At 38.8% G+C, this 27,472-nt stretch overlaps 1 protein-coding gene across 1 annotated transcript; it reads right to left on the bottom strand.

The window, feature by feature from the left end:
* Positions 1-623: 623 nt before the first annotated feature.
* Positions 624-27,447, bottom strand: ANLN (anillin, actin binding protein; the record flags this gene model as incomplete). The annotated part of the gene is made up of 25 exons (XM_080639673.1): positions 624-747; positions 872-1,044; positions 3,084-3,191; positions 4,924-5,010; positions 6,794-6,847; positions 8,505-8,617; positions 9,607-9,628; positions 9,984-10,022; positions 11,343-11,399; positions 11,477-11,525; positions 12,367-12,493; positions 14,271-14,453; positions 14,772-14,907; positions 15,561-15,708; positions 16,026-16,177; positions 16,722-16,948; positions 17,506-17,622; positions 18,512-18,632; positions 19,110-19,217; positions 19,353-19,546; positions 20,452-20,671; positions 21,363-21,709; positions 22,262-22,555; positions 22,916-23,069; positions 27,430-27,447. 25 exons carry the CDS (start codon positions 27,445-27,447, stop codon positions 624-626), a joined length of 3,372 nt encoding a protein of 1,123 aa, XP_080495799.1.
* Between the last annotated feature and the right edge of the window lie 25 nt (positions 27,448-27,472).

Below are 27,472 nucleotides of genomic sequence, written 5' to 3'. Positions count from 1 at the left end.
TGCACTTATCCATACCAGTTGGTATGAGAAATATCAAAAGAAGTATGAATATATTGTGCATGTGTTTTGTTCTGGCTGCAAGGACACTGTGCAAGCAAGAAATACCTATAACACGTTGTAGAATATAACTTCTATGCCTGATCATTACGAAAACAACCTGACAAACCCTCCAATAGTAAATGTTCTTCAGCATCATCCTTGTTAGGAAACTCTGAGCTATTGTTTCTTTCAGGGAGCATAGTTATTTAGGAAGCTTGTTTTTTCACTAGCTTGCCCCCCTTCCTCCCCTGGAGTGTGATTTCCTGCAACAATTTAGTTGTTTAAAGAAAAGAATGTATTTGGCTAAAAAAGACTTCCAAAAAACGGGAGTTATTCAGCATGTTTAGCAAACAGCTAATTACTTCCATCATACTCAAAAGCTAGGAAGTAAAAAAAGCTTTAAAATTCTTAAAAGTGAAATAAAAATACTGCGTAATATACTCCTGGTATAATGTTAAATATTCTCTGAAATTTAAAGCGTAAGTGACCCAGAAGACTTCCCACATTCCCATTTAAGTTCCTTTTTTTTGTGTAGTTGATGCAGGTTTTGTATATATATTTTCTTTGCATTTCCCTTCCAGAGTTTAAAGCTTTCCAATTGGTTTATAGCAGGCATCAGGCTGCCACATGCGAAGGTCAACAAGGACTTGGTTGAGCTTTTGCATCCAAAGATTACGCTCTTCTTTAGTATCAGCAGACAGCCAGTTCCTAAAAGGCAAAGAACCCAAAGGATTAGGTATGCCTGTCTTTCTTTGCCTTTACTTAGTTCTTCCAAAAAATGTCAAGATGATCATCCACGGAACACTAAATAGCATTTTATCTATCTACTCACTTTGTAACGCAGAGGGTGTCTCTGCATTGGCTGACAAGAGTCTCTCTGTCATCTTCCCTCTGAGGTCGGACAGTTATCAGCTCAAAAGTATTGGGACGGGCACAGAACTCCCTGTTGGCAGGTTCAATCTGATGATTTGTGCAGTTAGCCAAGTTTATCCGGCCCAAAGGATGCTGAAAGTGAAGTTCATCAGTCAAGAATTCTGCAGTCAAGTGTAATTCTGACTAATATATGCTTTGACCAATTTTTGCTATATTAAGTGACACCCCCCAAATCAATGACTCCATACAAAAAGAGGGATTCCCTTTTTGGCATTTAAGAGCTATAGCAGAAGCAAGATAATTGACAATGGAACATGCCCTGCTCAGCCACGTACCATACAGCTAACAAATCCATCCCTTACCAAAGGCTCTAGGAAGATACATCTGCTCTTTATTCTTTTAAAAAGCTTTAACTCTCCAATTCAAGACCATTTCATAATAAAATCCAAACTGATAGAATAAACCTTGTCAAAGCCTACAGAAAACAAGCACTTTAGGGATGCTTGCATCATTCTTGTCAAAGCCTATAAGCACACAGATTCATCTTCAAACATGCAATAAGGAAGGCACCTTAAGTGCCAAGTCTGGCTGTTCTAGCTCCCTCTGTAATCAAAGCTAGACCCCTCCAAAGAGGATGTCCAACTTCAAGGCCTTTCTCTCTTTCTGCTGACTATAGACAAAGGCTCAGATCTATGCCTAAAGTTAGTTACAGACGTTGGCTCTGACTCTTCACACCTACAGAACACCTCATCAGGGAAACATCACAAGCTGCTCTTGGCTTGGAGAAAAGCTTGCTATTTATTGGGCATGTTCCCAATATTATTCCATAGATAAGTAGAATACCTAAGTTACAGGAAAAAAGGTAGCTCCATTTCAAGGAGCATGAAGAAACAGGTTGGTGAGATAGATAGATAGATATATTTATATATATATATATATATACATACAGCCATGGGAAATTTAGTAACAAAAATATTTCACAATTTAAAGCAATCAGTGCCCACTACTGATATTTCTGAGGTACATCTATCTCTGAATGCCGGAACAGATACAGTAGGGGTGAGGGAGGCATTTAATAAGGGTAGTTTAATATTGCTGTGGATGATAGTATATCAATAGAACACAGCTGACCCTTTCTCAGAGTAATAGTTTAGTAACAAGTTTAGAAGATTTTCAAGGGAATTGGAAAACAAACCAAAACTGCTTTCTTGCAGACAATGGTAGAATAGGAACCTTTTTCTTGCTTAACTCATTTTTTTTTTTGCCTATCTTCTATTACAGTAGGCAAAGTTTTCCCTCTCTCCTGGCAGGAAAATAAAGCACACTGATATATTTGGCAATGTCAACTATCAGCATATGGTCTTCCTCTGTTAGCAGTGAAGAAACTAAACTCAGGCATCTGGATTGGCATAGAAGACCCAAAAGGACCAGAGTTTGCAACAGAGTTTGGGAAAGAGAGCGTTCTGCCAACAAACAAGCAAGCGTTTAGTGGTAAATTACTTAAGTGAGTCAGAAAAGCCCTCTTGAAATCAGTTTGTGAAAGGATCTGGAAATATTTCAGCACACACTGTAAGAACAGGCTAAGGAGACAAGGTTCACCTCATGACAGATGAGCCTCTGATTTGCCTCATTAGCCAGACAATAACTTAGGTTTCCATGAGAACCATTTAAAAAGTACCAGTTTCAGCTATAATGTGGAGCTGCAAAAAAAGACTGCAAATAAGATAGTCCATAATTACAGCTATGCTTCTGCAATACAGAAGAATTGCCCACTCTAGTTCTTTACCATATTAAGCGTTAGAGTCATTATTTTGTCTAAAACTTAAGGCAACTAGATACAGTCTGCTTATGAAGCTGTACAAGTCTGATTAATTTCAATTAGTCATTTAACAAGCACAGAGGAAAGCCTTAAGACTAAAGAGGAAATTAAATATAGATCTTCCTCCACTTTTCCCCTTTGTCACTAGATAAATCAGTATGTTTCTAAGTTTCCCCTGATTGAGGTCAGATTCATGAAGGTCCCTCCATGCCCCAAAGGAAACATTATAAGCTTGAATCTCACGCTTTGAATGTACTTCTTTGTTTTAAGCCTGAACTGCCATTAAAAAGGACCAGCTAGTTGTGTAGGGTACTAAAGAGCTTGGGACTTGAGCTTTAGAAAACAGCATTACCTTTCGTTTTTCATCATCTGGGTATGTCCAGTAAGATATACAGTTTCCAGACAGCACACACCAGCGCCTATGCCATGCTCCAAATCCACTAACATCTTCAAACATAGTCTTAAAAAAAACCAATTAAAACCAATGAGGTATCATTATACCTTGACTGTACTCAAGTATTTTTTCTACCAGGTAGTTCTGCAAGTACAACCCTTCACAGGAGGAAACATAAGTGAAGCAAAAAATATATACACTGGGAGAGACTTCTGTTAGTACAGCATATTTATTTTCCAGATAGCATTGCTGCCCTTTCAAAATACCAGATTTTCATGTTGACAGTGGTTCATTCTGTTATTTTAAGATAATGGAGGGTTACTTATAGCAGATACAGGATGAACGGTTCACAAACCATAATTAGTATAACACAATTTATTATGATAAGTTTTCTAGTACCTAAAGGGGCCTACAAAAAAGCTGGAGAAGGACTTATACAAGGGAATGTAGGGACAGGACAAGAAGAATGGCTTTAAACTGACAGAAGGGAGATTGAGATTAGACATTAGGAAGAAGTTCTTCCCTGTGAGGGTGCTGAGGCGCTGGCCCAGGGTGCCCAGAGAAGCTGTGGCTGCCCCATCCCTGGCAGTGTCCAAGGCCAGGTTGGACACAGGGGCTTGGAGCAAGCTGCTCCAGTGGAAGGGGTCCCTGCCCGTGGCAGGGGCTTGGGACTGGATGAGCTTTAAGGTCCTTTCCAACCCTAACCACTTAAATACCCAAAGTCACCTTTGACTTACTATTCAGGATTACAAAACATTTAGCTATTCAACAGGACAATCAGCAGTCCAATCAGTTTAAAAGAAATTGGAAATTGCTTTTTAAATGTTTGTGTTGGTAATCATTTTACTGGATGCAGGATTATGCCAATCTCAAGCCCTGTTTCTTTAATACTTGAAATGGAAAGCTTAGTATATGACTTCTATTCTTGATCCCTCTTGAACATACAGAATTCTGCCCCCCCCAATCTATGTGTTGTGTTTTTCACTCTTCACAATTCAGATTCTAATTTTTATTGCGTAGGGAGTTTCCAAACCCTTACTCTGAAAAAACCTGAATGTGTATGTACAACATTCTTCAGGTTCTACATATTGTATAGTAAACAAGGACTTTGTTAAACAGTACACAAAACCATAGGATAGCAAATACCATAAGCACATGAAATGTTTTCATCTAATGAAATCTGTTCAACTTCAATTAAGAGTAAGGAGACAGAAAGTTCTGCTTGAAAAAAGCCTAAAGAAATTCTAAACCCATCAAAATGAGACAGTGTCAATGTTTTGCTGCAGTATTTTCAGAGCACATTTACTGCCATCTCCTGGACACGATCTCAACAGCTCCATCTATTAGGCCCAAGTATCAGCTGCACTTTACAACTCCAGTTTTACAGAGAGAACTGCTCAAGATGTTTCTCCAAAAAATACTGTTGCTTCCAAAGTTTGTGCATATGAGGGGGGCGGGGGGGAATGTGTGTGTGTGTAACTTTTCTAGGGAGAATTTGGTTTTACTTCTGGCAGAGAAGCTAGGATCTCATCTCACATCACAGATTATAGCAAGAGGTTAACTGAAGTTCAGAATAATAAATGAAGAGTGTTTAGAAGAATGAGAAAAATGTAGCTGTAATTCAGGAATGTTTAGAAGACAAACTAGGAAAGGTTTGAGGTCTGGTTCAGAGAGGGGCAGGGAAAAAATGAGCTAGTTTTAAGCTTTACAATCACTACAAATACACGTGTGAAGTTAAAGAAGTAACTACATTTAATAGGACTTGTAATTTCCATGGAAGCAACTTGAAGTATCTTACCAAAAATCCTTTCTCTTCCACAGAGGAGTCCACTTGGCATTTCAACTTCAGATATATATGACCTTCCAAAGGAGACAAAACGGGAACCTGCAAAAAGTAAAGCAATTAGTCATTTAATTTGGACACCTCTCAATTCTACCAGTTGAAGCAAGACACCTGCACCAAGATGTTAGCAGTCTTGTTCTTAGGATCTTAGGCCAGAAAGAAGTGGTCAGTCTACATTAAGACAGTAATAATCACTTTTTGTGTCAAGTTTATTCAGAAGCTTGTCAAGATTTGTTTGCTTATTAGTTTGCTCAGGACATATGCACAAACATGCTTCTGTCTATAAAAACAAGCACTCCAAGCATGGTTAAAAACAACACACAGCACCAGTCCACATCCTGCAAGCTTCTGCCTCAGTTTGACATTAAGCTGTTGGGAAAATATCATAGTGGGCTTAAACAGGATTGGTACTTGGATGCCATGAGCATTTTTGGCGGATACTGATGTAGTAGTGCCTGCTCAGAGAAATATTTGTATTTCAAAATACTGGGGAAAAAGGAATGAGAGCAGTTCTCAACTGGCACTCAAGGTGTTGAAGACCAGCTTAACCAGTGTACCAGAGGATGGTTAAATTGTTATTTGACACTAAAGAGTTTTGAAGAGGAAGATGCAATGAAGCCTGCCTATTGACCTCCTCAATCCCTCCACACATGTTGATCAAGTTGAATTAAGTTTTGCTAGTAGTTCAGATGAACAAGAGTAACCCTAATAGCTAAAAGTGTACATCTGTAGGCCTCAGTGAACCCTGCAATAGATTTTACAGTTAGAAACTGATCACCTTTGAGTTGCAGGCATACTGCAGCATCCTCCCAGACATGACACACATGTGCACAAGCAGGGGAGGAAATTGTTATTATGCATTAGATCTGCTCCACCAGACAGCATGCATGGCTTGCCATGTACTTGGCCCTACCGTATAGCACAGCAAAATTGTGAGTGCCAGGTAGGAGTTTACATGACCATTTGAGAAGCAAAAACAGGAAAATGTTTCCACATAATAATAAGTTGCACCAGTCCTGGATTTTTATCAGCACAGATAGCCCTGAATGCTACACCAGGGAACACTGGGTTGTATCCTACTAAACCACAGTAACATCCATTGCTGAGTGAGGACCTCAAGTTTGTCCGGTTCCCCACTTCAGGTTTATTGGTTTTGCATTCCTTTCTAATTTAGGTCAGATGAATCTACTTTGTAGATTGAGGAGTTCACCAGTGGAGAGCTGTGTGACAGTAAAACAAAAAGGCTGTGCAACAAATGGAATGGGATCAGTTATTCAGAGCCTGCAACACCACTACTAAAGCAGGGCTCAAAACACCCTCCGGTACAAGTAATAAGAAATTATTACATCCTAGTTAGCAACATATCCCTTTCAAAGGCAAGTGGGGTGGAGGTGGTAGAAAGAAAGTTGAAACGAGTTCACCCAACATTTAGGCCACCAATCATTTTCCCTGGTCTTGTATCAGCACAGTAGCTCATTTTATCCTGTGCAGTTCTTCAGAAGTTGGCTCAAATTTCCTGACTAGCAATCTTTAAGAGACATGGATTTGTTTTGAAACAAGACAAACCCCCTCTAGTGATCTAGGGTGACACATGATAGGTAAGGAAAAACCCTAGGTAGCCTGAATCACGTTGAGTTCTAGCAGCATGCTTATTATTGTAAGAGACAGGGAGTAGAATCCTGCAAGTCTTAACGGCTCTAATATTTCATGGTTGGTTAGTAAATCTCTGTAAGCATTTAAATTCTGCAACCAGGCCAGGCAGATGAGCAACATGCACTAGGAAGCAGTTTCCTATTAAAGTTATAAACTAAAGGATCATAGCAACCTGGTCCTGGAACATATAGCCCAACAGTTCTTTTTCCACCCCTTCAAAATTTATCTAGGGAAAAAAGAAACATGCTCAATGCAATTAGTGTAGAGTTAAGGTTTAATAAAAAAAGGACAGTTATACATGAGTACGTTTTTGTCCTTTCTACCCTGTGCATAGAAGTGGGAGGAATGAAACACAAAATACCCACTGTGGCAGCAGTTTGTTTCATATTAGAAATGCATGGAGCAAGTTAAAAAGAAGCTGTTTGGTACAGCCATGGGCCAAGTCCAAACAGAAGCTTTACAAAGATGATCACCTTTTTTAATTATTATTTTATCAAGTGATTTGACATAAAAGGGGAATTCTTATTCATTAATAACTGTTGAAGTTTGCACCTGGAGAAAAGTTAACTAAGTGATGATTTCCCTGGAGTTCCATTAGAACCTTTTGCTTGTGCTAGTTCACTAGTCCAGTCCAGTGTCCTGTCCTAATGACTAAACCAAAAGAGTTTAAACCCAAGTTGCTCAATGTAACATAAAATGCAATTCCCATAACTCCAAGAATAAAGGGTTTCCAATAACCAAGCCATACACAAACTGAGAATTCCGCATGTAGTTCTGGTTAAGAACAACATTTATGCTGAAGAGCAAAGCAGGTACTTCTGAAGTTCATGCAGTCAGAAAGTACAGTGCAATTAAACTGAGAAGTTCTGCAAACTGTTCCAGTAATAAAGTCTGCTTCTATCCACAAAAAGCAAAGCTCGTAAAAAGCGAATTGGGATTATTGTGATGTTTCTAACCTTATGCACAAGCAACAACCAATTTGTTTTATCTCATCACTCATCAGAAGCTATAACTGCAATACTACTATCATCACAATAAAACTTAACTAGCCAAGGAAAAAAAGTTCATTCTTCTGCTGCTGTTTGGATAAAGCTGTCATTTAGTACCACCATAAGATGTAGTAGCTTCTGAATTTAAGTTAGCTTAAGATAGCTGCTGGCGTAAACACCTATTAAAATAGGTTTCAGGTATAAGATATTACACGGTCAGAGACTGTAATGGACATAAGATTGCATGTGGTTTTGATTTCTGATGGTAAAAGCCAATAAGCATATTCTGTTCAGACAAGGAACTAGTAGTATAAAACTCAATAATAGCTCTCAAGAATTAAAATAATCTGCTTCTACAAATTGAATTAGGATATGAAAGGAAACTCTTACTCCTAAATATATTCAAATGGCAATTTTTAAGTCAATTAAATTAAATTAAAAATTAAGTCAATTAAATGCAGTCAATTTCAAATACTTCATTATCATTAAAATACAATGTCTTATTTAGGGGTAACTGCAAGACTAAGAGCAAGGAACAATGTGAAGACCACATACAGAGATACCAACTGCATACAATTTTTCTTGTCAGTGAAAGAAAATCAGTAACTAAATGCCTTTTTTATCTTTGCATAACTATACCTTACGTGGAGCTACAGAAAAGAAAACTCCTGGCATAATATACTATTTTTCTTTTGTGTCTCAAACTTACATTTCAGTCATATGAAATGAAATGTGAACAACTAGACATAAATTTTATATATAAGCAACATTTATATAAACTTATGTTTTGTTTCTAGGATGGTAATTTCATCTGAAAACAGTGAACCAGACTCATAGCTGTTATTCCAATAACATGCAATTACATTTGGATTAGTAGCCAATAATTTCCATTACCTTGTCCAATGCAAATTTGGCATTTCCTACAGAAGACAATGACAGCTTGTGGGATCCAACAAGGGTGAAATTTGTACTGCGTATAGCATTAGGACCACCTGGACTGGCCATGGCTGTGGAGAAAGAAGTGACAACACAAGCCATAACACAACATGCAAGCAGGATGCTGCAAGGCTTAAAAATGTTTTATTGGTACTGCTTAGCACTCCAGGAGGAGCACTCTTTGCAGTGTGAGCCCCAGCAGCACATTCAGGCAGGAGCTTGATGCACACCATTCCTCCTCAGTACATCCCTTCTTTCAGGAAGCAGTTTTGAAATATTCACAAATGGAGAAGACAAAGCATTTCAAGAGGTCTCAGGGGGACAGAGAGCACTCTAGGTCACACTACAAAAGTGCCTGTGCCCTGCGGCGGAAATGTGACTTGGAAATCTCTTAAGCTCCTCTCATGGGACACGCTGCAGTCTTCCAGAATTTGTATGCAGAGGAATACAGGCACTTATATCGATAGAAACAAGCACTGTAGCTCAGGCGCAGGAATCTGACCAGTTGCAGCAGCATGGCAAACGTTCCGGAGTTAATTTATGAGCTCCTTATCGGTGCAATTTGTACTTAAACTAGCTCAAGTATCTCCTATTGTAGTCAGACAAGTGTATAATATATTTCTATATGGTTAGAGAACACTCAGGAATGCTGTTCTTCTCCCCCAACAGTCAGAAATACATAAACATGTTAAAAATACTACACACAAGCAATCCTTCAGAATCTATTTGCATTTTCAAGTTTCGTCTGTATTACTTTGTTGACATCAGACTCTGGTTTAAAATCTTAACATTCGTGTGCGTTTACCTTCTCAGGAAAAGCATGTCAACTACAGGAATCTGATATAAGATACTAAGTTTGATTTTGTGAAGAGACCTTCCATTAAACAGAATGATAACTCAGGTATAAACACAGCGCCAGTTTGAGCTGGCAAGCTGACATAATTCTGTATTTATTACTCCCAAATTATCGTCTGTTACAAGTATTACTTATTGATATACTGCTTTAGACAGCAAATGCCAAGATGAATAATCTACACAGGATGTTTTGATTTATACTTACCTGGAGTAAGAAGTGTGCTTTTCTAGAAGGAGAAAGAGAGAAATAAAAGCTCAGTGGAGGAAGTAACTTCTGCACATCTCTACACAAGACTAAGCAGGTTAGAAAAGCCGCATCTGAGGTAGTTTAAAAAGCAAACACATCTTGAAAGAAGGTCCCACTAAATATGCAGTAATTGTATATTTCCAGCATTACATATTTAATGTAATGTTACCTATTTCTTGAGCTGATGTCTGAAGAATGTCGCAGAAAGCTGGACAGTTACAGAGTTTCAAGAGATACAAAGAGCCTGCTATGGGCACGGCCTTATTCAGTGTGAGAATATGGCCTTTGGAAGAGGTCATAACCAGATCTTGGTACAATATTACATTTATACTTACAGAGGTAATAGATGTTAATAATCTCTTTGGAGTAATAACCTACAAAAGAATAAGATGATAAATGCATTTTCTACTGAATTGTTCATCACTTTAGTGTAAAAATTAGACAGTGAAACTACTGAAGGCTTATCTAAATAAGTTTTGAATGGATACTAGTTGTTGTAATGAGCAGGTCTTGGTTTTTTTTATTAGATGTAACATTTCAGTGGAAGGAATGCTATATATCAAAGAAATATTTACTGCAGAAAGGTTCAAATACGCATTAGCTTGGGATGAGCAGCATGTGTTTGAAAAAACAATCTTAGGTGCTTATTAAAGGTAAGAGTTAACTATACAAATACAGAGATGTTCAGTGCTACTGTTGTACATCATCTATAGTTCCAAGTGAAAATATCCAAGTTTATGTGAGACTGTATATTAATATGAGCTGGAATTATGTGCTCATTTAATCTTGAAGCTGAAATACAAGTTTAAGAATCTTGTCAAAAAGCAGGTACAATATGCTATCAGCAAACCTGTAACTCCACATCAGCAACTTACGTACACTGACACAAAACCATTAGATTTTAAGTGAAGATTCCCCTAACTACAGCACAGGAGAGAAATAAAACACCCTGGACTTCAAACTGGTTTTATTGGGGGATACGTGGAAGCATGCTTTCACTGTGCCAATGAAAGTTAAGATTAAGAGAAATTCCTATCTGTTTGCAGAGACAGGATTTAAGTACTCATTGCAGCTGTTCTAAAAGACACTGAAGTTTCTTGGTTTTATTAAGCTACCATTTCCAGAAAGCCACTGGCTAGTTTGAGGTCACAAAGCCTTAATAAAGCACAAACACTTGAAACGTGCACCCTGTCCGAGCTGAAAAGTTTTAATAACTCCTTGGACATTGAAGTTTGCTTAAAAATAACCCACCAACATCTACGGTTTTTACTTAAGGCTGGGAAGACAGACAGATGTGTTGCAATTAATCAACAGAACCTTTAAGACAAAACAAACTGCAAGGTAGGGCATATTGACTGATGGTGTTCAAGTAAAGTGGAGAATACAGGCACTAAATCACAAGCAGAGGCACCCTACCCAATAGAAGTTTGCAAAGCATATAATTTTGCTGAACTAGTAAGACTTCTTCTCCTCTGATATATTTTAGACTCAAGCAAGTGCTGCAGGTCCAATCTACTAATACCTGCAGGACTCCAAAACCCATCTGTCATTGCAGATGTTCCAATAAATAACAAGAAGAGTAAAAGCAAGCAACAGATTGTCTAAGACCATTAGTCAGTTCTCCCTGGACACTGCAGTCTTCCTAGTGTACCTGCTGTTGAAATACAACATGCTGATTTTGTTGTTTCATTTACCTTAGATTTATTTGCCTTTTTCCTTTTATCAGTGCTTGGAACTTCTTTTCTCTGTACCTGTAAGGCAAGAAGATATTAAAGTGCACCTCCTCATTCTCCTTTACACATTGTCTTTATCAAGAACTGATACATACCAAACTGTAAACTTCTATATTTATTTCAAAGTCATTTGACACATCATGCCTAAAAGGGAGAAGAAGGGAAAAATGAGTTGAACAGACTGAAGCAAAGAGGTGATCCTTTTAAATGATACTCCTTACTTCTTCCCTCTTTCTACTCCTTAAAACTGGGAGCAAACAGGTTCTACACAAGAGAATTTGTTTGTTTCACTTCTACAGTAATACACTTCAGTGCAAGCAGCGCTGCTGTTTTTAAGACTTGAGTGTATTACTACTTCAAGATACTTTCTAGAACTCAAAGATCAAAAGGGGACGGAAGGACAAGGGGCAGATAGAGTGCATCGATCATTTCTCAGTTTGCACCCTGCAGTCCACTGCTGGCACACATTTCTACGAACAGAGACTGGGTGGTTGGTTTTGAATAAATATCTTTTAAGTGAAAATTCCAGTTCGGTTGGATTTTCAAAAAGGAGCTTATTTCTTCATTTTAGAAGACTTTTGCTAAAACCCAGCTATTTGAATTCGCAACACCTTTTAGCTAACATATGAGAGTTGAAGTTTTAAGAGTACTATTTTCTTCCAGACATCAAAACCAAATAGCTATGTAAAAGGTTAGTTGCTGAAAACGGGAAAAACACACATCATCCATCTGTCATTGCAGGTGTTCCCTGGCGAGAACAAAAGTAGAAAAAACAAGAGATAAGTTAGCTGATGGATGGTGGAGTAAGTCTAGATTGCTCTTTTGAGAGAAGTGCATTCCAGCTACTTCTTGAAGTGGGAAATAGCAAGATGTCACTATATTTGTTGGTGAAATATGACATCCTTATATGAAGCTGTTATACAGTTTTATGCATGCTCCATCATCAGAGTTGAAACTGGTTTGAAAAAAGTTCCTTTATACTCACATAGTGAATGTCGTAGTAAAAGTAAGAGCATCTCCACTCAGGGAGCTGGCAGTACTCGCTAATGGGGTTGCAACCATGTTTTCTGCTCCAGATCTCAGTATTATTACATAGTAGTAATTTGCTGCTTCTGTAAATAGAAATCAGATAGATACTTGGACACCTCTGGCTAACAAACCTAAAAAACAAAAAAAGCAACCCCTCAAATACTGTAAACATCTCTGCTTCACCCCCACTTGAACACTTGGTTATAATCAACATTTGCTTATAAACTTACTTTTAAAACAAGTTTTTACTTGTAACCACTACTGTCTCCACAACTACCTGGCACCTCAAGCCAGACCTACACTACCCTGTGTGTGAATGGGGAGAGGAGCTTTCAGGCAGATGCAGCAGTTCATTTTAGTTCCTTATACTCCGGTTGTTATTCTCTAGGCCTGCCAGCTTAACCATACACCAGCATTGCTACTGCCTGTTCTCATGGTTTTCACTCCTGCGAAGGAACTGGTAATTCAGGCAACTCATTTCCCTAACTTTTCACATAAGGGAGGAAAACACACCTCTCAACAGTGGCAGGAGATAATCTGGAGTTTGTGCAGCAAACTGCTGAACAGTAAAAGCAAATATCATACCACATTACACAAACAATCATTACCCCCCCCAACACTTTGAGTCACAGCTTTCAGAACAACTGTTGAAGACTCCAGTAAGCACTGACTTGTACTCTTCCCTGAAGAAAACAGCAAATGTAAAAGCAATTATTAGAGCTTCTAGTGCACAATGCATAGCAAACGTTGCACTTTCAGAACCAAGTTTCGATGACAAGTAGCTCATACTTGTCTGTTCAGACAATCTGGTTTGGAGAATTACTGATGGAAACTAAACTTATACTATTGTAACCAGAGATGCTTTTCTGTAACTGAGATGAAGCATCTCATGGAACAAGAAGGTGTAACATGTTGGGAGTGGAAAAGGGGTGGTAAATTAGGTCAGATATTTACTTTTATATTCTTGGCTGTGGTTTTATTTGAAGATGTAAAAAGAACCACTTCATGTTTCATTGTACAGTTAATCAAGGAAACAAGAAAGGCTACATAATAATTCACTAAAAGTTTTCCAACCAGTACAAAACACAATTTTGTCCAATGCCTTTTGTCCTCAAGTCTTACTGAGGCAAAAAGTAAGAATCTGTCCAGCTACAATCATATTTGGTAGCATTATATAAAATAACATTGGTTATCGTGGGCTTGCAGATTCTTTAAGCAGCCACATAACAGAAGCTTACTATATTCCAGGGTAAGTCTAGACCTACAGAGAGATATCACCAGATATTCTTCTGGAATAAAGACATAAATTCACATTTTAACTTTAAAGTTAAAAAAATTTAACTTTAAAGTCAACTCTAATGACTTAAATATGACACAATAATGGAAGACAGGCCTTTGTAAATGAAGTACTGTGGGATGTTAACAGAAAGACTGAAAAAAATTAGAGGCTTAATGAGTCTGTCAGAATTTATGTAATGACATCTAGGCACTACACTTGCACCCATCAATAAAATTCCAAGGCAGCAAGACAGATTACAACCCAAGATACAAAACTGTACCTCTTCTCCAACAGGCTACACAGGACCATAAAGATCTTTAAGACTGGCTGGAAAGGATAAGTTTCTTGAACTTCCCAAGCCAGAACAGGATGAAACTAAAACCACCATGGAAAATACTGAAAACTTAACCAAAAAGCAGATCAATTAAAAGCAATTGCTGGGTTTTCATTGCCCCCCTGATCTATGAGAAACACCAATGCAGAAGACAAGATAAACAACCCAGGGGTATGAACCAGAAATATGTGCAGGGAGGATGGGGAAGGGGGAAGAAAGGGGTAAAGTCTTCAGTTGCTGGTTTTACCTGGCTTTTGAACTGTACCACATACAAAGTCTGCTTTCAGAGGTAGACGCATTTCTGAAATGGAAACAGATCCCCTGGATGGAGCACATTCGGTGGATATAGAAGCAGCTTTATTTCTTTTACTATGAGGTCCCTCACTCTTCAGTCTATTCAGTTCTTCCAATAAAGCAGTTCTCTTCTCAGCTGCATAGAGGAATTAATTATAGTTGTAACAGAGGAAAAAGTAGTACTGAACATTCTTTTCTTCCCCCCATAAGCATGTAAAATGAAGATCATTAACATTTCTGTTGCAAGAATAGTAGGAATATTAAAGTCAAGAAAGATACCAAAAAAATCCTCTTGCCTATACAAGTGAGACAGAACAGGTATTATCCTGTTTTCCAGATGAAGAACTATAAATAAGCTGTTACAAGGTAGCATAATAAATGCATTGCCGGTCTTGTTCCTGCTTCTTCCCAAAGCGTTCATGACAAAGAATCAAACTTGGGTCTAAAAACCTACTTGCTAAGAGAAGAAGTCTCTCTGCTTCTGCTTCTTCTTGTGACCCTTTCCCATGCTCCTCATCAAAACAGCAGTTCAGAGCTTGACTGGCTTGATAAATCACTGTCTGCTGCATGTTGATCTCATTATTGAGCTCCTAGAGTAAACCAATAGTTAAAATAATTAGCAAGAAGAGAAAGATTTAGATTCACACATGGAAATGTCTTGAGATTAGCATTTTGAGGGCCACGATTCAGAGAAATTAGACTACTTACACACAGAATAGTAAACTACAAAGATCTTGCAGTTCACAGTCACTTGTGCAGAAGAATGTTGCAGCACCACTTTTTTTTTTACCTCAGAAATCATTTAAATAATGGGAGTGATTGACTTCAACATTTGTATGCTCCATATGCAGGCTAGTCTGCCCTTCACCAGGGGAAGCAGCAGTTAACCAGAAATTCAGCTTTGTACATGAAAGAGGCACTACTAAATATCAGAATATTGCCTACTGTAATTATGTAGTTATGAATCCCGCCTAATTCAAAGGCAGTAATAAGAGAAAGGTTCCCCATTCCCTTCTCAAAATGACAGCTTGCTCTCTCTAGACTTACTCTATAGCTTGAGCCTTTCAAGAGATGCATTAAACTGTACAGCTTATACAGTATCATTCCCTATCACTGCATATTCATGCTAAAAAGCCTAATTCTGCAGTTCCAAGTAGTGTGTTTAAGTCCTGGACATGCTCAAGGAAAATGAAGCAAGGAAACAGTAAATTAGAAAAAGGATTTTAAGTAGTACATTGCATACCTGCATTTTCTTTTTGATATTGACTTGATCAGATGGGCCATTATGTTTCATTTCTAGCTTGGAAGTAACATCTTCTTTGCGAACAATGATTTGCTTTATTGAAGGACGATCGGTTTCTTTAAACCTTTGAGATCTGTATGCATCAATGCTTTCAAAAGAGGAAGCCCCATTAAATCTTTCACAGTTGTAACAATGCTTGGGTCTTTTTTTTCAATATACATACATATGTATCACTTATTCATGTTTTTCTACTTGCTTAAACCGCTTTAAAACACATTTCCTCATTTTAAGTTTAAGCACAATACATAAAGACTACATGGGGACTATCTGTGATAAAGGCTGAAATTTTGGAAGAAAAAGCTTTTTTTGTAGTTTAAGCAGTATGCTTGTTAGAATTGCTAAAAAAATCCAGTGTCTTAAATCTGCCCACTTACAGAATCAGGGGTGCGGTTTTGCATTTATTACCTATAGGGAAGGTTGCGATCGTCTGATATAGAGCCAATGCTGTCTCCAGATTCTGCCCTGGGGACTTTAGTCCTTTGGAACTTGTCAGACTTCAGACTTACATCACTGATACTGCTACCTTCACCAGTTGACTTAGAAGGAGAAACAAAGACCTGGGGAGAAGAAAACGTTATAAAGATATCTGGCCACAATAACCATTATCTGCTTTCTCTCACATTGACTAGGTCTTACATATAAACAGTAAATAGTATTAAGCAGCCTCCAAACTTAACACACGTTTTACAAGTATCTTTTAGGACATGGAGCAAGCAAATGTTTTATTTTAAAGGCACCAACAGGTCATTGAACTCGAGAAGTTTTCACCCTTAGTTTCCTAACTAGTAAAGCAACAGTTTCTTCTCCTCAGATTTTCATCAGTGATCAGTTCATTGAATGCATGTATATCACTGGAAGTCCAACACAAGTAATAGATACATATATATACTCAAACTTGATTTAGCAGAAGTTAAACCACTTACTTAGCTCAGCTATTTTCAGAAGAAGAAAACTTTGCATTATTATGCTTTCATTAGTAAAATGTCTCTTTTAACTTCTTTATTTGCCCATGTATCACAATACAACAAAATACTGTTGATACAAGCAAGTTCCACCTCTCTGTGATAAACAAACCTTTACCCATCTTTTAGGAACTCTCACCTCTGGACCAACAGATTCCACTAAAGGGGTTAACAGAGACATAGACGAAATATTAAGTGACTCTTCCTGCTCATCCTCATCACTTTCACCTTCCAGGCTCATTCTCATTTCTTTCTTCAGCTTTTCTATGTCTGGACCATCTTCTTCAAGAACTTCAAAAATCTCATTTATCACTTTCGAGCTATTCATCTCATCATCCACACTCATTTCGACTGCATACACTTCATCTAAAAAGTGGCATTCAAAAAGTATTAGTAGCATCAGGACTAATCTCTTCATTCTCATTTAAATGAGCGGAAAGATGTTAACAGATAAGGCAACTGGTTTTGAATTTCAAGTAAGCCTGATTAAAAAAGGACTTTCAGTCAGGTATATAGAACCCTAAAGTATACTTCCATCCTTATTTTAATACACTATTATCACATAAACTGCACAGTTGACACAGAAAGAGAATACAAAGATGCATTTGTGAAACAAGTTTCAAGATCTTAGCTCAAACAGCTATGAAACATACCTGCAAGTCCCACAGTAGACAGTCTATCTTTTCCCAATAAACTTTTTAATATCAGCATTTTAATTTATCTTGAAGATTTGAATGTCAAGAGAAAAGGATTATGTGGAAAGAAGACTCCTGATTCATTTTACATAAACCTCATTACATAACACACAAGTGTCAGCAGATGGATGGTGAACTCATTGTCTACACTTGAAGGATATTGACACTGTGCTGGACAAGTGGCAACAGACAGTTAAGTGCATTAATATACATCTACTCAATACAAACCTTTCAGTTTCTCAGCACGCTGCTCAAGTTTTGAGACAGACATTGCTTTTAAAGGGCTTTTTGGCTCACCGATCTTCAGAGGACTGGGTTTCTGAGTCTCTTCACATTTAGGAGCATCTACATAGTTATAAAGAAGATGTCACTGAAGATTATGTCTAGCCTTTGAATTTTATTTTAAGTTTGGATTTTTTCTGGCAGCTGGATAATACAGCTGACAACTGACAAAAAGCCCACTAGATTTAAGATAGGTTGCTGTTAAAAAATCATTAGAACACATACCCTCCACAACCTGCGTAACTTTTAATCTTATAATCAGAAAGTTGATAGCACAAAAAGCAATGCTGAAACCATAGTAGAGTACCCTCAGAGCAAAAAGGGACATTTCAAAAAACAAACAAGCAAAAAAAACCCACCACACAAAAACCATCACAGCCAAATCCAAGCCAAAAGCAGGATCTCATCCTGGTCTTCTGGAAGCACATTTGATAGCCTGTTTGCCCATAATGTCTAAAAGAAGTAGTAACTAAATTGCCTTTTTTCAGAGAACTGGAGGCTTTTCCACTCAGGAAGCACCAGAAAGGATGTCACAAGCCTCTCTGAATTCTTTTCGTGTTACTTACAATAAGAATTACTAGCAGAAAGGGCTACTGAAGAGAGAAGAGTTCCCACCCATTAGATTATTGTGGAAATATGGATACTGGGGTACAGTATAGATTACATCTATAACTGACAATTTTCATTCACTCTCCTTGCACTTAACATACATGACAGTATGAAAAATAGGTAAAAAAATGAAAGGCAGTTTTTCCTGCCCATCTTTCAAGTGGCATAAGACTGCAGAATATTATTATCAGACAAAAAGATTTAGGCAGGTCAGTAATTGTGAAAGAGATCCAGTTTTATTTTTTTTATATATTAGTGCTACCAGCCTCTTTATCTGCTCATGAACATCAAGGACAGTGCTTCGGTCCAGCATTAGCCACAAGCAAACAGCAACAATTCTTACCTGAAGACTCCACGCTGGGAGACTTTGCTGGCCTATCACCTGCTGGTGTGTCTTCTGCTGATGCAAAAGCACTGGCATCGGAACAAGGAGAACGTTTTGGACTAGCCTGAGATTGGCTTTCCTGGCAAAAATAAAACCACAGTACATTTAGGAGATAATGGTTGAAGGGAATAAAATGCCAGAAAGAAACACATTTTAGTACCTGCTAGGAAAAAAAGGCTACTGATCCAGTCTCAAGAAGGATCCTATTTATTTATGTAAGAAATTTAGCTGAGGTACTAAACACTGTGTGAGGAGCTTTCTTTTGCTTTTAAAGTCATAGAATATTAAACCCCACACTTAGAAAAACCACGGATAAGCTAACTGGCTCAAACCAGTATCACTTGTCTCCTTCCATGACACTGCAGGAGGAAAAATATCTCTACTAATTCGTTAATAATCACGCAAACCACTTGACAAGCAGTCTTGCACAGCCTGAGCACTGGCCTTGTCTTTTATTTACAGTTGCACATCTGTCCCATGTTCAGAACATGTTAAAGCAGTTCATTTGCTTTAACAAAAGACTATCATCTTTTGATACATGGCAGTCACACGTTACCATTTTAGCTTCTGGAACTTTTCTCTTCTGACTTCCGTTTTCCTTGCCACTCCACAGATTGCCCCTATCAAACCGGCCACGAAGACATGCAAGTTCTCGTTCACGTTCCTAAGCAAATAAAGGGCAACAGGGGGAAAAGTTAACAGCTTTAAGATGTCAAAACATTTCAAGTTCCTCAGGCAGGTGCAGAACAGTATCTTCCCCAAGCTCATAAGCAAACTATGAACGTAGCAAAGTCATTACCTGCTTAAGCTGCAGTGCTAAACTGGCAGTAGAGGAATTTTCATTTTGTTTAAGAAGCCTTTCCTGGATTGTCCTAGTATTTGGGGTAACAATGGGTGTTCTGCACCCCGGAGTATTCGTAGCAGGACTCTGTGCACTACGCTCTTGACAGCGCTCCCCAAAGCGTTCCAGGAAGGGTTTAATTCCTGATCCCCCTACAAGAATAATTGTTTTGCCTTGAAAGAGACTCTCAAAACCACAGAAATCACTGTATCCTGCTGAAGCTTCTCAATGAAGCAATTAATCTGTCTCCTTTACAGCTCTTTAACGTGAACTAAACCTGAAGTGCTAATCACCACAGCAACAGAACACTGAAGTTAGTAAAACAGCAAATCAGAGCAAATAGATGTCATCCTCTTGCTAAAGTCCACGTGATCCACCAGTTACTTAAACTGGTTTGCTTTCTCAATGCTTCCTATACAGCCAGCCTCACTTGCATCCTTCCTGTAAATGAGCATTCTAGTACATAAGGTGGATACATTGTTTTGCATCCACCTCACTTAGTCTTTTGCTGACAGCATATCTAGAGGCACACACTTGCTCTCCTGGCCACCTTCAAGGAGTTCAAGCTGTTAGTCCAAATTTCTGATCCAACAAGCAGTTGAATTTAAAATTGGGGATGATCACTTGTTTCGACATCAGTGCTACCACTGTAAAGACCGTAAAGTTGGAGCATCTATGTGACATTTAGCTTTGATTTCTTCTAACATATGCAGACTTTTTACCTTATATTGTTTGGAAACACAGCACCCAACAACTTGCAAGAAGCTTTGAATAGTCTCAATTAACTGATGTTAGCAGGATACATTTTCACATAGAGAAAAATTTTGCTCTCAAGAGTTACTAAAAGTTTGTCCAAGAAAACATCCTTGCAAAATATGGAAACCGTATGATTTATGATAATTATCACAGAACTCTTCAGGACTTCAGTCAAGTTCCAGAAGGAAATAGGCATTACCTGATACATTACCATAAACTCTCAATTAGTATGTAGTTTTCAAGTGAGGACACACAAGCCCAATTTAAATAAACACTTATTGAAACTGGTAAAACAGCTTACCTGGTGTTGTGGGTTTACCCTTAGGTTCAGGTTGCACATGTGTTCCTTTGACTGGCTCTTCTTTGGACTGAACTGGTTGAGGCAAAGTTGATTTTGCTGTTTGTGTATGCTTTTCAGTTTTCTGAGGGCTGCAGGGATTCTCTGTTAGCGGTTGTTGTACTGCAGATTCTTTAGAACAGGGAACAGTGACTCTTGAGAATTGAGTTAAATTGTCTGGATCCTTAACAAGGAGGAAAAAGGAGTAACATTAAAATGAGACTGTACATTCTCATTCTTCCAAGAGGAAAATGAAAGCATTCTGCACAGCATACTATAACACACCTATTCCATCAACAACAAAGCTGAGAAAAAGTGTTAGAAGCTCTTTGTAGATTTTTCCTAACCAGTATTTCAAACTGTTTCAGCATTTGATCCCAAGTGCTTCTCCCAGCTACTTTAGGTAGCTTCCCACATGTCCCTAAACAAGACTGCGCATTGCAGATACTGTTATTTCATAAATGGTGTAAGTTCAACATAGGTATCTGGCACTACTTTCAGCATTCTAATTCAATTTTCATACAGCAATAACATTTAAGTCAATCAACCACATGAAGATACCAAGTGAAACCCAGTATTTCTGCAAAAAGCTCCCTTCTGACAGTCGAGAACAGCCACCAATTACTTTGACATGAACTTTTACAAGACTTAGAAATATTATGTTCAACCAAGTCTCAATAAAAGGGATTCTAAGCTGTTTCAGGTCTGCTGTTAAAAACAGGCATGTGGGACTGCAATAAAGCAAAAGTTGTAAAAAGACCCAGATTGCTCGCACCAAATCTTTAACTGCAGATTAAAGAGTTATGAGTTAATATTTGTGTTGCCCCCCCGATACTCAAATTGATTTTTAATCAGCAGCTAAATCAGACACTCACCGCTATCTTTGAGTTTGCTGGTTTATTAACAGGAGCCTCAACAAGCCTTTGAGAACAGGATGCAGCTTCCTGCTTTACACTGCTACTATTGATTCTAGCAGATGCTCCACTTGTAGTGGACAATTTGGATAAACAAGTAGTGCCAGGCTGTTCTTGTGCATTGTTTTGCTTTGCAGATGGATGACTTAGGTCATCTTCCCAGGAACCAATTGTAGCAGCAAGGTTAGCTAAACGGCCTCTTCTCCCAATAGGGGTATCACTTGCCAGGGCATTAGATGCCTGCTTAGGTGGAGAAACAGGCAGATCCTTTGACTGGAGTGGAGACACAGGAACATATTCAGAGGGATCTGGAAAAAAGAAAACACATTTATTTTGCTAACATAATGAAATATATTTGCATCTTTTACATTTTGCTAAATATTGAATTTATCAACAGTTAAATATTCTTACCATTAACAGAATCAAGCTACTAGCTCTGAAGGCATTGAGACTAATCAAATTAAAGCTTATTACAAAGAAATAAATTTGTAACCAAGGAGTTGACTAGGTTTATGCCACTGTTGTGATGAGAAAGGCATCACACTAAGGTGGGGGGTGGGGGAAATAAAAGTATAAAATTAAGCTGCAGTCAGGTTTCATTATTTTAGGCCTTTCCCCAGTGCTGCACAAGAATTCTTTATGAAAACATTAGTATTCATACACACAAAATTATCTTCTGCTAGCAAACAATCACAGAATCACATAATAGTTAGGGTTGGAAACGACCTTAAAATCATCTAGTTCCAACACTGCTGCCATAGGCACCTCATGCTAGACCATGTCACCCAAGACTCTGTCCAACCTGGCCAGAGTCATCAATGGAAACAACGAACCACTGCTGCTTAGTAAAGGAAGCACACCCTCGCTATCCCAGCAGCGTCGCTGTTCTGCCAATCTCTGCATACGTGTTTTGACTGAAAGAGCTGCAGGAACTGCAGGAGTTTCTGATTCGGTGTTTGTTTTTCCTTTCTCAAGAGGCTGAAGCAATGAAGTTCTGTTAGAAGCAGTTATGTGCAACTCCGAAGTCATCTCAGGAGAACACTGGCTTGTGGAACTTGAAGGAACTGGCTGTATGTTCTCTGAACTGGAAGCTTGAGTCTCCACATTGTCAGGGCACAGCCTCTTAGACGGTGAGGGCTTTGTACCAGGTTTCACTGTACAGGTCAGAGTATTCAAACATTAGTATTCAAAAAATCCTCAATATTTTCTCAGACAATACAAAATTGTAGTGCAAATAAAGTTATGACTTAGGAGTAACTTGATATGCCTCCAAGAATCCTGCCCTTCCGAAAACTATCAAGCACAAGGCACTATCTTTGGCAATATACAATTATTTTTAAATAGCTTACTAATTACTTAAAGCATCTGCTCTCAAGTAAAGCTAAACATTAGCCATATTCAGTCCTAGCGGTCGGGTAACTTCATCACAATGGAAGATAAACACTAGGGGTTTTCACTTGCCCTTATAAAAAAGGAGATGGACTTGTAGCAAGAGAATCTCTGCTGCAAAATACCTTCTTCTGCAGGAAGAGGCACCTGGTTCCCAGTTTCTAACAAAGGCTCTCTGACTCTCTTGGTCTGCATTGTGGGTCTTGCTCCCATCTTCGGCCGCTCAGCCATTTTCTTCTGCAGGTTCTCTCGCCTGGCACGGGTTCTTTCAAGGAGTTTCTGAGTAGTCAATAAATCATGTGTTACTACTGTACACTGCAATAGGTGTGTTAACTAGTAATAGCCCAAATTAAAAATGTTTGAATTTTATACAGCATGTACCAAGATCCACAAGACAAGAAATTTATAGTTAAGGCTACATTAAGACAAATGCTGCTCTTGGATGTTGCTAACTGATCTACTGTGGCACAACGTGATGGAAACATTCAAAGTCTGTTTTTCTGTCTGGCGATGCCCACCTGCAAGCAGAATGAACAAAACAGGTTTTCTACACTGCCAACTACACGTTTTTTTCTGTCTACCTCCTTTTTCTCACTGTGATAACCCCAGATCTTCATACTTCAATTTCACCACTGCAATACCCAGAGCTTCTCATGTTTTCAGCAAGTACCTGTTAGATAAAAGGTAGCTCACACTGCAGCACATTCTAAGCTACCTTTCTGCTATCTGGCCAGTCAGTACAGGTTTACAAGTTATCTGAAGTCTGGCCTACCAGACAGACAACAGACTGCAGCATTTTCTTCACAGAGGCAAGGGTCTGGGTCTTTTCACCTAGCAACAAACTTCCATGAAAATTGAAGAAGCAGTGAAGTTTGGGACACCTACTCATTTAGTAAGAGGTGAAGCCAGCTAGTAAGTTCCAAAGATCCAGTCATAAAATCAACTAGTGTCTCACATTAGTTTGGCTTTCAAAGGAAACCAGGCTAAAGTGACACAAGCAATGTCGAAACTAAATAGAGAGCCTGAAGTAGCCAATCTTGAACTGTCAAGTCTTGCTAGTGGGTTATTTTGACACATTGCTAAAGTATATGGTCAAGTCACCGGATTGACACTAACCCTGTAACAAAATAAACAACATTCAAGTGGTTGCCAAGTGGTCATAAAAAAGGCATTAAATTAGAATTGTGGCTGTAAAAAAAAAATAAATAAATGCTGCTAGTAATACCTTCTACATCAAGAGGTGAATTTCTCTTCCTCAATCATAAATTTTAATAGAAACATTAAAAGGTAGAACTAGCTTTCTTAATAAACAGGCTATTTATCATGTCTATATACAGAGGAACATATAAAGTGATACCAATTAAGCAACCCAAAAACATTCTCTTTCATTCCCTATCCATTTGATATTTGAGTGCTATGATCATATTCCATACAAAATAGCTGGGTTAGTAAACATACCACACTAACAGAAACTGATTCCTTATAGCATCAAGTCTGAAATAGATTGTGTTGGGTTTTTTTTTTTGCCTTTGTTTGTTTTGAGGTGGGTGGGTGGGGAAGGCGGTGTTTGTTTTAAATTCTGCATTCACAAATCATTATCACTTAGTTTGATCACATCTAAAGGATAATTAATTACTCCTTTGATCTAGGTTTTAAGGTATTTTGAGACAAGAAATTGTGTGAGTGAATCAATGGTCTTTTTGAAGGGAAGAATATAAACTGCACTTGTTTGGTAGCACGTAAATTATTTTGAGAACTGTGCCAGCCATTATCTGTCCTGTTGCACAGCAATTAAATCCACATTTCACATTTTTAACTGTCTAAGGCTGAAGTCTTCAACAATGTTCCATTGTAGGGCAACACAGGACAAACGGAATGTCAATCTCAACAGCTCTTTGTGACCTTCCATAGAAGAGGAGGATTTTGGAGAGAGGAAAAAAAAAAAGGGGGGGGGAAGTGGGGAGAGGAGAAGGGGGCTGGAGGCAGGCATGAAATGCCAAGAGTGCCTGGAATTCAATTTTCATGCTATTTGTGTCCACAAATCACCTTTCCTTGCTTCAGCCTCCAAAAGACAGAGCTACAAAGCGCAGGTAACCCCCACTGAAATAAAATCTTACAGGCTATATACACTAACCATTCTTCTTGCGCAAAGCTCAGTATATATTCCACAACACTATTCATACAGTTCTATTCAAATGCAGTCACACATTCCTTTCTGTTTTGTTAGTTCAGTAAAATGGAGTTTCAGTTGCTACAAATAGGATGTCACTTCCCAAGAATGCACGCCTCTGTTGTTGAACTCTAGCTCCTATTGGCTTTTGGTATCTCAAGTTTTCCATGCAACTGCCATAATTCAAACTCTGCTATTACACACGATGAGTAAGCCAGTCACCAGAACTCGAGACTTACTTTCCAGGTTCATCAACAGGGTATTTGCTACAAGTACCTTCTTCAAGTGTTCTGAAACTCTGGCTGTTGTCAGAGGAAGACATATCTATTTCTTTACATCTACAAGCCTGAGAACTACCAAGTGGAAGTTAGAGGATCATGTTTTATACAGCAAAAACAGCTTCTAAAAATCAGAAGAGGCTTTCCCACTTCAAATGTTGATGGACAATCTTGGTATTAAAAATGTATGTTTCAAAGAATGTATTTTGCAGCTTTAGAAAAGGCACTCAGGCCCCCCATGTGATTACCAGAATTTGTTCTACCTTGCTTTACAAGCAGAATGCAGCAAAGGGAGCAAATTTAGCCATGACATTGAAGTAATAGTTAACTTCAGACTTCACATATGCAGATTTTCCCCTGAGCAACTGCATCACTTATTACTCTTCGGCCATCCTTCATGCTAGGAAACCACATTCTGGTCTGTGAATGTTAGTAAGTACTTCCAAGCACAAAATGACCTGCACTATCTCTAACATTCTGGAGTAACAAAGCCTTTTGTGCAAGAAAGGTGAATCATACAATCAGCTACAAACAGAAAGCCACAAATAGTATGTACATTATGATTCTAAAAAAGAATCCACTGCACCATCTCCTCTGTGCATTCTGTATTAATAATTTGGTTAGATTCAGAAGGGTATTAGTTTTTGCTTGTAGGCTGAATCAAAAGAAACATTATTTCAGAACTGTCTGATTTTAAAGCATTCAACTGAGTCTTAAAGCAAGATTTACTTGAGCTTAAATTCAGTGAGACCAGGGCAAAATTTGTTACTGTAAAGTGATGAGCAAACACTGAATTAACAGCATGCTTTGGCCAATTAAGGCTTGAATTACACTGCTATACATGATCAGCACTTACAATACACTAATATCAGTTAGATTTTTACACAGCAGTGGAATGTCCTCTGCAGCATATCCAACACTCTTGATAAGGCAACATTCTAGGCACTCTGCAATGCTAGCTAACATTTGAATGAAGTTTACTCAAAGGAGTGGCCTCACAGTAGGTCATTGCTTTTCCAAGTCAGTTACCTACAAGAAGGGTGTGCTGAGGCTGGAATATCTCCCAGCGCGCCAAACCACTTTGAATTTGATTCAGTCATCTGGACTTCAAGTTTATTTAAGACAAGTCAGATCATGTCACCCACTACCAATTAAGGAAGAGGGTTTCAGATGTTTATACTTGGCAAGCCTTTACATGGGAGTAGGGTAAATCTGCCTTGGTACAACATACTTAGTTAGTATGTTCAGATCGATACCTTATGTTCAGCTTTTTAAACCATATCTGTGCAGTCACCTTTTTTGGACGCTCAGTTTATTTAAAGCTTGATATACAGATTGTTTTCAAGGGGAGGAGAGAGTATTTCCCCAAGCTACTCCATTTGGGGATATTTTTAAGAGCAGTTTGGGCTTTTGCTTAGGCAGGCTGCTTACTGAAAGTCATCATTACTGTGACATTTCTCAAATCAGTCACAAGACAGCCCTGCAAGGTGCCACAGACGTGTGACATATCAAATCAGGGTACAGCACAGCATCTTTAAGAAACCTCCAACCTTTATACAGACTGAAACTGGTCAATTTCACTCATTCTGTTACAACTTGGCCCCTGTAAAACCCAAATGCACACACACACAAATCCACCCTAATGACAAATTCCTTTCCTTTTTTAAACAAAAGAGGAACTGTGCCTGCCAATGAACCTGACCAGTGGCAATTATGTCTAACAGGGCGCATTTTAAGATTAAGTTCCTGCTTTGGGCAAACTTCATGCTCAACCTTTAGAATGGCAGGCACAATGCTAGTCAATATCACTCCCATTAGCTTCCAGGGTCCCTAGTTTCAGCCGAGCGTCTTATCTGCCAGACACACGTGAAAAGTAAACACTAAAGTGCCAGGAAACGCGGTCAAGTATCCGTTCAGAAAAGGGCCTCTCCCTCGCAAAGCCTTGCATGAATAACCGCTCTCTCCTCTCCTGGAAGAGACCTGACGCCCCAAAAGCAGCAGCAAGACGAGGGGGCTGCAGGGAGCGAGCCTCACAAGCCCACCACCCCCCCCACAGTTACACAAGCGGGGATGAGGGGCGCTGACAGACCTCACCCAGGAGCAGGGGAATCTCTCCCGCCTCAGGAGCCGCCGCCCCGCGGCAGCAGCCGCTGACAGTGGCCCTGCTGCCCGGCTCCGGCCGCGCTCTCACCTCGGTGAAGGGGTCCATCACTGCTGCCGCCGCACTCGTCCAC

The sequence above is a fragment of the Psittacula echo genome (assembly GCF_963264785.1).
Source record: "Psittacula echo genome assembly, chromosome: 2".
Lineage (NCBI taxonomy): Eukaryota > Metazoa > Chordata > Aves > Psittaciformes > Psittacidae > Psittacula > Psittacula echo.
Note: the sequence above shows the minus strand (reverse complement) of the source record. Positions and strands in the feature narration are given on the sequence as shown.